Here is a 10,310-nt window from a genome sequence, read left to right as displayed (position 1 = left end):
AATTTCTTTGAGAGTAGGTAATTGAAACATGTCAAAAGTAGGATGAATTAAAAGTATAGTACTTAGTATACATATTTATTTTATTTCATTTCTTTATGCCCTTGAAATTTGACCCTTTGAGCTAAGGGTTGAAGCCTGTCCTTCATCTATTGAATGAATATCATCGAATAGGACCTATTGGTAAAACATTTATTTTAGCAACATGGTAAAAATACATGCATGGATATATTTCATATTTGTATATGTATGTCAAAAATGAATATTGTGTTTTGTAGTGGTAAAGACATTTGTTTATGGTTTTTGAAGAATGTAATCATAGACAATATTTATGGTTTTGCTACATATTTCCGATTTTGTCAAATGTGTAACACCAGAAATCACATAAACAGCATCAGGTTTTATTGAATGCAGAGGATGCCTATTCTTGGATTTCATACCAGCATTAACTAGAGATTACTAAAGGATACCCATCATTCCTTTCCAACATTGAACTCAGATAGGTCAATTATCTCCCTTGAAATATTTTTGATCTGGTTTATACTCCTTCATGCACAAAATAAAACATAGATATCTTCTATAATGAAATTCAATAAACTCAATCCCATTTCAATATTTATTAGCACATTATCATGATTTTTTTAAAAAGAAAGTATACATGGTATAACATGGTCATGATGGTTCAGAAGATACAAATAAATATGGTCATTTTGAAACAGTCAATATTAAGACTTTTATCATGAAATATGTCAGTAAAGGAAATTCTGATTGAATACAAATAAATCTTCAGTTAAGAAAAATAAAGAAAGAAAGTTTACAAGAGAGGACGCACTGAAATGTCATACCTTATGTTGAAGTTAAAAAAGAATAATATTACAGAAAAAGTAAAACATTAAATAAGCATTCCAATGATCAATGTATAATTTGAGATCAAGGTGAGATAGATACATGTAGGCTTGACAATCATTTCATACAAGAAATTTGGTTTAGAAAAAAAACACATCACCAAAACTGATCTTTCTTTTACTAATGAACCAGACAATGAGATCAAGACAGACCAATATGTCACTACACTATCACTAATATTATCTGAGAAATTAGCCAAACTTTAAATACAATACAATACAATATGCTTTATTTTTAAAAACACTCCAGCACATTGACATGCGAAACAAGAGGTAAATACATACTAAATACAAAAGATTAACAAGGATAACTTATCTGTGAAAATCAGGTCACGATAAGAATACACTTGCCAAAATGGACATAAACACTTAACCACACTTATTACATACAACAGATATGGTTCACATTGAACAATGAACCATTAAAATAAAGTCAAGGTCAGATCAGATATATACACCTTACAAACAACATGTAAACAAATTAAATATAGTTTACCTAATTAGCTATTACCAACTAGTAATTGAAAGAAAAAAAACCATGAAAAAATTAACATTGATCAATAAACCATGAAAATGAGATCATGATCAATCCTGTAATATACCAAATATTGCATTTTGTATCTGATATATGGACTTGATCATTAATAATTAAATAAGTTAACTGATCCATGAAATTTGGTCAATGTCAAGTAACAACTATTTCATAGACATGAGGAACTTGCAATGCATGCTCATATACCAAATCCTATCCAAAGATATCCTATTATTCATTCATATATAAGAGAGAATTAATATTACAAAACGTTTTTCAAATTGTCACTAGTCAAGAAAAAATAGTTGAAACTTTCGTAAAATACAGCATTTACAATCTTTTTTGCAAAAATAATTTATATTTTGTCTTAATTGTCACATTATTCCCAAAATGGCATAACATTATTTTGACTTCTTTTTCTATAGAGATATGTCACTTGAAAAAATGGAACTACATGTATAACATCAATTTTGTGTTTAAAAGTATATAAATTAGTCAAATGATGTGTCTGTAAAAAGCTGAGACAGCTTCTGAACAAATGAGCATACAAGTTTTTTGTCGCTAGAAACTCTTGGTTTACCAATACTGTTTTTGGCAGATAAAACATTTGAAAGTCCATCCTCACCTTCACGTTTCCAGATAAGTTTCAAGTGTTCAAAATTTAAACCAGATCCTGAAATTTTTTCTGCAGTGGTCATTTTCACCACACCCTGACCAATTAAAAAATGCAGGCTGGGTAAATTCTTAAGCTTATTCATATTAAAGTTTTCTTGTAGCAAAAGATCACCAGGTGAGTATGTATGCTTTAAGAGGTCAACTGAAGAAAACTTTGCTGCTTTTAATATTTCATTTAACATTGACACGTCGTCCAGTGCATTATGTGCATTATAATTTTTATTGCAAACATGTTCTGCCAAGTAGGGTTGAGAATATTTTGGAAGTTTTGGAATCTTGGATTTCATAACAGCAATACTGTCAATACAGCCAACACAGCTTTCCAAGTACAGATTGAATAATTTACATTTGTCAGCTGCATTTGACAAAATACGAAAGTCAAACTTTTTTCCATTATGGGCAATAAGAATAGCATTATTGAATTTCTGCAGCCATAAGAAAAAATTACTGGGCGCTTCAAATATTGGTAATGCAACAACAACTTTGCCATTTAGTCTCAGGTTCGTCCCATCCCACATAATTCCTGTTATGTCTTCAGCTCCTGATGACATTGGAGCTTTTGGTACCACATAACAGGAAAACTGGCTGCCAGTATCATGTTCTACGGCGGCTATCTGAGTTATATGAGGAATAACATTTTGCCTAACTGTAAGAAAAAAAAAGAAAATTCATTTTACTTCGAAATTTAGCATGCTCAAGAAGAAGAAAAATCATTGTAGTATATTGATGTGAATAGCAGAATTTTAAGACTGTCATGCATTAAGAAAGTAATTGTGATATGATATATATGTCATTGATCTAGATAAATTATATAATTTGATTGTTATCTTGTGTGCATTTTCCCAACATTTCTGTATTTTATTATCTAGAATGCAATAAGTTCCAAATGTGTTTATGTGTTACAACACTTAAACAGATGTTCTGTAATAGCTAACTATGCTGTATGGGCTTTGCTCATTGTTGAAGGCCATACAGTGACCTATAGTTGTTAATTTCAGTGCCATTTGGTCTCTTGTGAGAAGTTGTCTAATTGGCATTCATACCACATTTCTTTTTTTATATTAGGGATTTAATAATAATATTTAAAAGCTTTCTAGATTTATAGAAGTCATTGCTTTTCATATATATGTTCAAACATAATTTATTATATGTCAGCTAACATACTCAAGTCAGTTGTTTCTAAGTCCATTATAATGAAGGATGTAGTAGTGTTTATAAGTCCCTCAACTTTTGAAAATGTTGGCTTTGGTGTGGCATTTGGTATCTGGTGGATATCTGCATCTTTATCTCCAAGGCTAATTTCTACAAGCAAATTATATTTACAAACATGTACATACCAGAATACACTCAGTAATTAGTATCAAAAGTTCGATAATGGGTCATTTTCTAATAAAATTCAAAATTTCAATTGGTCATTTTCATCTGGAATGTGAAAAATGGTGCATGGTTTCAACTAATCTCAATTAATGTACACTTTTTGTATGAGATGAAGTGTACAGAAATAGATTTCATACTTATTTCAGAACTGAATGCTTCTTTTTATAATTAATTATGGTAGACCGATTCACACCTTTCAATAAAATTTGATAAGCTTGAACAGTTCATGAGTAAATGAACAGACATTATATTGGTAATAAATTAGGCCTCTAGTTATCTCATTTGAACTGTTCTACATTTCTTGTTTCTTGGTCTTTTATAGCTGACTTTGCATTAAGGCTTTGGTCATTGTTGAAGGCCATAGGGTGACCTAGAATTATTTATTTCTGTGTCATTTGGTCTCTTGTGGAGAGTTGTTGCATTTGCAATCATACCACAACTTCCTTTTTATAATAAAACAAACCTGAGTCATAGGTTGCTCCTTCAGATGCTTCACATGCTCCTTTGGATGTCATTCTTTCTTCCTTGAGCTGAAGGCGTCTTAACTTTTTATCTAGTTGTGTTGCTTTCTGTTGACGACATTCTCTTTCCATATCTTTCTTTAAGTTGTATGGTACAGTGTAACTGCCTGGAGACAGACCATGTTCTTTAAAAGTCTGAAAAATTAACAAGGTAAATAATGACATAAAAATGTGTTATAACATGTATATGCATTATCAGTATGTATATAATATATGTAATTATAAAAGAACAGGCCAACAAGCAATTTTAAAGATATGCATCTATTTTAATCCTGATATTAAGGGCTGTTGTGTTAAAGATTTTTTTCAAACATCTCCAGTTAACACATAATTATGTTCATCAAAAGTTAAACATTTATAGTTTTCCCCATTGTAATCCAAAACTCCCAGGTACAATTAATTATTACAACTTGGTGCACTTTTCAATAAGTAAATAGTTCACTTTATAATAATACATTCCATTTTCCAATTGTCTTTTTTTTTATATATGAATCAAATGTTCAAAAAAGGAAAAACATTTTTGAATTTAAAATTTTTTAAAAACAATTCATGCATAGGAACAAACACACAAAATAGAACTAATGTATCCATAGGACCTTGTTGCCTCTGCCTTAAAATAACAAAAATACTCCAGTTCGAAAACTTCTTTGTCTCTATCAAAGCCCTATATGAGCATAAATGAATAATCATGCACATTAAGTAACTAAACAAAACTGGATAAAACTTTTTTGTCACGAATCATTAACCTCAGATAAGTAGCTTCGTCCTTCATTTATGCAAGCAGCTGTGGCTTTTAATCTGTAATCTAGACTTTCACTTTCACCATAATGTAAGTGTTTTGGAGCCCGAAGGGTTGCTGCTCTATGGGCAGCTTCACAAGCTTGGCTTGATCCAAGATCTGAATAAACAGTGGCATTTCCAACTATTGGCTCAAACAAACTAACTAACTTTTCACATAGGGCAGGGTTTTTCAAAGGAGCTTTATAAGGCAAACTTCTGTGAAGATACTTCACTCCTGGCTTCCGTTTGTATCCACAAAACCTAGCCTCACACTTATTGTGGTCTCCAAACTGGTGTGGGATAAATGCAGCTAAGTTCCTTTGAAGAGCTTCTGGCTGGCCTTGGTTTTTAGCAAATATATACTTAATTGTTTTGGATAAATGTTTAACAACATGGTTGGTCAGTTTCAAATCTTTCTGTTTTTTTGGAGGTCATAAAGCTTTTTTACAATATTTTTGACTGAATGGTTCTTGTCAAGTTTCTTCTTTATATTCACACCAAGCTCTGATCTGATCCTTGCCATCAAAATGTTGTCACCGTCACCCTCAATAGTCTTGATTGGAGTTCCTTGTTCCATCATCTCTCTGACTGCCTCAAGGCCTGCTTGGCTCTCCATCAACCTTGCTGATCCTCTATGGTTCCAGACACATCTATGAGGTTTAGGTTTCCTGCCTGGCCTGTTTCTCCTCCACCATTTGCAAGTTGCACAGGTTCTGTGTTTAACAACTGTCTTACAAACTTCATTTCCATACTTACGCTTAGTCATCAGAAAAGTATGACCTGCATATGCAAGGAACAAGGAAATGTTATATACTTGTACGGAAACAAATGTTAGCGTAAGTCTTTACTGACTAAATACAAAATGTTTTAGACGATTAAGAGTTAAAAAAATCCAGCACAATCTAAGCCTGCTAAATTGCCTTGTATACCTTGAATAATAAAATTACCTTTAATTGGGTTATCTCCCCTCACAAGCCTCCAACCCAAAAATCTTTGCTTTATTTGCAATTTACCATTGACATCAGGATGTAATCTTATATACTAAATAATATAGATGAAGTTGAACTTACTTTAATGAATTTTACTTAGTCCATGCCAATAAATTTGTCAAAAATAAGTGAACCTAACAACATTTAAACTAGATCTATAACCCATCAATCAAGATTAATTTCCATACCAATTATTTGGGGATGAACAGAGGTTTAAGTAATTACCTGTTAAACTATCAAATCCTCTTTTCTGCCACCCATGATCTGCACACACTGTCATCCCAAATGGATTTCTGTCAAGTATTTCAACACTGTATAAAATAGAACAAATATTTTGATATCTTTGTTTCTGCATTGAAACAAAAGACTTAAAAGAGAAGATAACTATAACGCTAAGCCTTCAAACTAGTTTATCACTGCCACATTCTGTATACATGCGCCAGTTCAAAGTCAGGAACCAGTAATTCAGTAGTTGAATTTTGTTGCTATATATATCATGCTCGTTTTTCATTAATTATTTTGTACATTTATCAGACAGTTAGTTTTCTCCTTTTAATTGTTTAATATAAGTCATATCAAGACCTTTTGTAGCCAAGTATGCAGTATTTATTTTTTTGCATTGTTGAAGAACATGTGGTGACTTATAGTGATTCTGAAAGTGATTCATTTCTATCTTATTTGGTGTCTTGTGTAGAGTTGTCTCATTGGCAATCATACCACATCTCCTTCTTTTCAAATTGGCTCTGTACCATTGGAAGCATTAAATCATTTTATCCAACTTTATAGATTAAAATTTCAAACTCTATCCTGTACTTAATAAATTATGGACAAAAAGGGAAACAAATAGACTGCAGATCTGGTCCACTGGTAGTAGCTGTCATTTTTAAACAGGGTAGATAACTCTCTAATACTTGTAAATAAATTGTATATATATGTGTAAATGCTTCAAATCTATCTTTTTCAAGACAAAATATAATATAACAATTAACACATACATGTACATGAATCTTAGAAAATTGTTCTATTTATTACCTATTCCCATCTGTGTTTGTCTGTGTATTACTATTAAATATCACAAATTCTCCAGAATCAATAGCATCTCTGAAATCAAAGAAATTATTTGTCTTAATTTATACCTTGATATACAAATGTAAATAAAATTTGGTTATAAATTGTATCTATATAAGTTGGAATCAGACAGATATGCACTAATAAAAGTGTGCTTAACACATAGTTCACAGTTTATTAGTGTTTTTTTCATTTGATTTGTTTTACATTGTCAATTTGAGGCCTTTTATAGCTGACTATGTGGTTTTGCTCATTATTGAAGGCTGTCGGGTTACCAATAGTTGATATTATTTTGGTCTCCTATGGATAGTTGTCTCATTAGCAATCATACTTCATCTTTTTTATATTCACCTGGTTTCAGACTGTGACACTGCTATTACATCTATCATTTCAGGATAAGAACATGTATTTTCAGATAACTCTTCATGACCAGTGCTGTGAATCATAAAAAAATATTATATAATATGTGCATGATGATGTTTCAAATAATTTTTGGTACAAAATCCATTTATTTCACTCATTTATCAAATACAATACAACAAAATTGCTATCAATCTGAACCCAAAACAAAGCCTGTGTGCATCATGTTTTAATCATTTCCTGCACCATAAATGTACATGTACTTTAAAATTATTTTTTTGAAGAATGAGAAAATCATGTTCATCAATACATCATTTTCCATAACAGTACCCTTGGTTTAATATATACTGGAAGTTTCAAGTAATGCCTCTCACTAAACAAAGTTTGGATTTGTAATCATTACTTATAAATAATGATCAATAATACAGAATTTAAAAAAGAAATTTGGCATTTGGGAATGATTTTAAAAAAAAATATCATTCATTGCAACTTACCTAATCAATTGTGTGTTTTGTACATTTGGAGGGACCAATGTTACATCTTCTACAAGGTTGGAATCTCTGAAAAATTAAATATAAATTTCTGTTACAAAAATATACTTTTTCATTTTGAAAGCACATGTTTATCTGTACAATGTTCATGTATGTATATAATACACAATTTCTTACCAAATACAATGAGGTGAAAAATGTTCTCAATTAAAAAAAAATAGGTTGAAATTCTTTATAGAAATACATTATTTCAACTACATGTACATGTACCATACATTTTGTAGCTATTAATAGCCTGCAAATCAAGAATCACAACCCAACCTTAATATTAACTGACTAATTTTTATGTATTTATAAATCCAAACCTCATTTCTGCTGCAAAAGCTTCTCGCCCTCTTCTTTCCATACTCATGTTGGCAAAGTCTTCAATCATGTCTCCTGCTCTTCTTTCCATGACTTTCAGGTTTTTATGGGAAATGGATGGCAAGTTAAGTGTAGTGAGAACATTGTTCACCCTCTGTGGACCTCCTAAAGAATCTATCATGGCTAAAAAAAAAGTTAAGAATGTATTAAATCTTTGTATTGAGTATGGAGTGATGTATTTAATTTATATTGATAACAGTTACATTAATAATTAAAAAATAATATTAAAAGCATGGATATCAGATTGAAATGGGAAATAAATATAGAATATCAACTTTTTTTTTTACATTCATAAAAATTAAACAGAAACAACTCCAATAGATAAAGTCGTTAGTTTTTTCACTCTTTATTTATGTTTCTTTGTATCCTACATGTACATGAGCTAATTCCAATATTTTTACAATTTAAAGTAAATTTTAAAATTATTAGACTGATACAACAGCCTACAGGTCCTTGAATAAACTTGACTTCAATGATTTGATGTTTGTTTCTGAATTATTACAAAATTGAACTGACCTGGATTAAAAATAATCTAGCTTTTCATATCATCATATCATCATGTTCTGTGCAGGCATGTTGATATATCATTTATAGGGTTGTTCAATGTGTACATGAGGGTGGTAAAGGGGGGTGCTTGCACGGAAAAAACGTGAAATAATTTCTGTAATGAACGTTGCACGAAAAATAAATACTTTTATGTTAACCTTTTGTGACTGAATCACTGTCTTTTTGTATATATTAACTCTTTGTTTTACTTGATATTCCCCATTTAGTATACACATTTACGATTTCATTGGTTTACGGCTTTTTAAAAAGTATTTCTTGACGATCCCTGCCAAGTGTTTGAATTTTATTTGAAAATACCGAGCACACAAAATAAGACTGAAAATCACGATGCATGTTAAATTAAATAAGCAGAACACGTTGAACGAGGCACCCGTCTTGCACGACTGAACGTCAAATAAAAAAGTAAAAACACGTTGAAAGTGAAATAAAAAACAGCGATCACGTTGCACGAAAAATAACCCTTTACAACCCTCGTAAATGTATATGTCGTTCAATGTTCATGTTTTAAAATGTTTATATTTGTAAATGCAAATTACCTGCTCCAAGTTTGGTGTTGACACTGAAGCTTGGCATCCCCTTGGCCTTTGGTTTACTGGGGTCTCTATGCTGGGAGCCATAAGGCACACGGTTCAACTCCATGCATGAGCTGCATTGAACATACAGATACCCAGACAAACCACACTTCATTTCCCCTTTCACAAAGTCATCGGTCAGAAGAAGTGGACCCATGTTGCACTGTTTGCAGAACTTCAAATTGTCTAAAAGAACTGCCCACTCTACCAATCTTCTCCCAGAGGACCAAGTGCGCGATGTATTTACTTTCCTACTTCCTACCAATTTGCCTATGCCGGGACAACAAATTTCACAGCCAGTTGCACCCAAATCACACACATGGTTTCCACACTCATAATTGTGTTCTATCGCAATGTTTTCCACAAAGCGAAGAGACGAAGAGACGTCAATCTGCTTATTTTGTTTGCTAAAACGACCCCGTATGTCTCGGCAGCCGATCGAGTCAGCCATATTTGTTTACCTTAACTTCTGTTTCCTGATTGACACAATATAAAGATTTTTTACAAAGAATGAGCGTTTACTTTATTTTTTATGAAAATATACTTTAAGTAAGCCTTTCTGACATTTTAGGAATCATTTAAAAAATAATAGTTATACTTTCACTTCCTAGGCGTAAAAGACCGAGGTGGTGAGAAAATTGAGACCTCGGTAAACTCCGGAAAATTTTCCGGAAATCGTTATTGTGGGTCGGATACCTTAAATCTGTTAAAGAGGGCGGACCCATTTTACCCTAAAATCCCACTGTTTTTTTTTAAATCCGAGTTAAGGGACCCCCGAAATACGCCTATGCTATATACGAAAACAACTGTACAAGGTACCAATACTTAATTATTCGTTATTGATAGCGATTTAAGTTTCGTTTGTTGATAGTAATGCAAGTAAAATAATCCAAATTGTACATCATGTGGTATTTACTTAAATTTTTATTTCACCATCTTCTGGGTATACTGTACATATGTCTTTTTTCAGAAACTTATCAACCGAAGAAGAACCCTAAAAGAAAGAAAAATTGTTCCAAAGGAGGAGGAAAGGTTCATGAAAGGATTGGAGAT

At 31.7% G+C, this 10,310-nt stretch overlaps 1 protein-coding gene and 1 pseudogene across 1 annotated transcript; both read right to left on the bottom strand.

Moving 5' to 3' along the window:
* Window positions 1-599: 599 nt before the first annotated feature.
* LOC143052097 (uncharacterized) lies at window positions 600-5,553 on the bottom strand (annotated as a pseudogene).
* Window positions 5,554-6,804: 1,251 nt separating this feature from the next.
* Window positions 6,805-9,728, bottom strand: LOC143052096 (uncharacterized). Its single transcript, XM_076225057.1, has 5 exons — window positions 9,222-9,728; window positions 8,061-8,241; window positions 7,699-7,764; window positions 7,196-7,279; window positions 6,805-6,877 (listed from the first exon to the last, which is right to left on the bottom strand). Exons 1-5 carry the CDS (start codon window positions 9,706-9,708, stop codon window positions 6,805-6,807), a joined length of 891 nt encoding a protein of 296 aa, XP_076081172.1. The 5' UTR covers window positions 9,709-9,728.
* Between the last annotated feature and the right edge of the window lie 582 nt (window positions 9,729-10,310).

This window comes from Mytilus galloprovincialis, chromosome 11 (assembly GCF_965363235.1).
Source record: "Mytilus galloprovincialis chromosome 11, xbMytGall1.hap1.1, whole genome shotgun sequence".
NCBI lineage: Eukaryota > Metazoa > Mollusca > Bivalvia > Mytilida > Mytilidae > Mytilus > Mytilus galloprovincialis.
The sequence above is the reverse complement of the archived record's forward strand: the minus strand, read 5'-3'. Positions and strand labels throughout refer to the sequence as shown.

Coding starts and splice junctions, on each gene's coding strand:
- LOC143052096 (XM_076225057.1), bottom strand. CDS start 9,708: ATGGCTGACTCGATCGGCTGCCGAGACATACGGGGTCGTTTTAGCAAA. Junction 7,765..8,060: donor GCTTTTGCAGCAGAAATGAG/GTTTGGATTTAT, acceptor TTAATTTTTCAG/AGATTCCAACCTTGTAGAAG. Junction 6,878..7,195: donor GTGTCACAGTCTGAAACCAG/GTGAATATAAAA, acceptor CTTTGATTTCAG/AGATGCTATTGATTCTGGAG.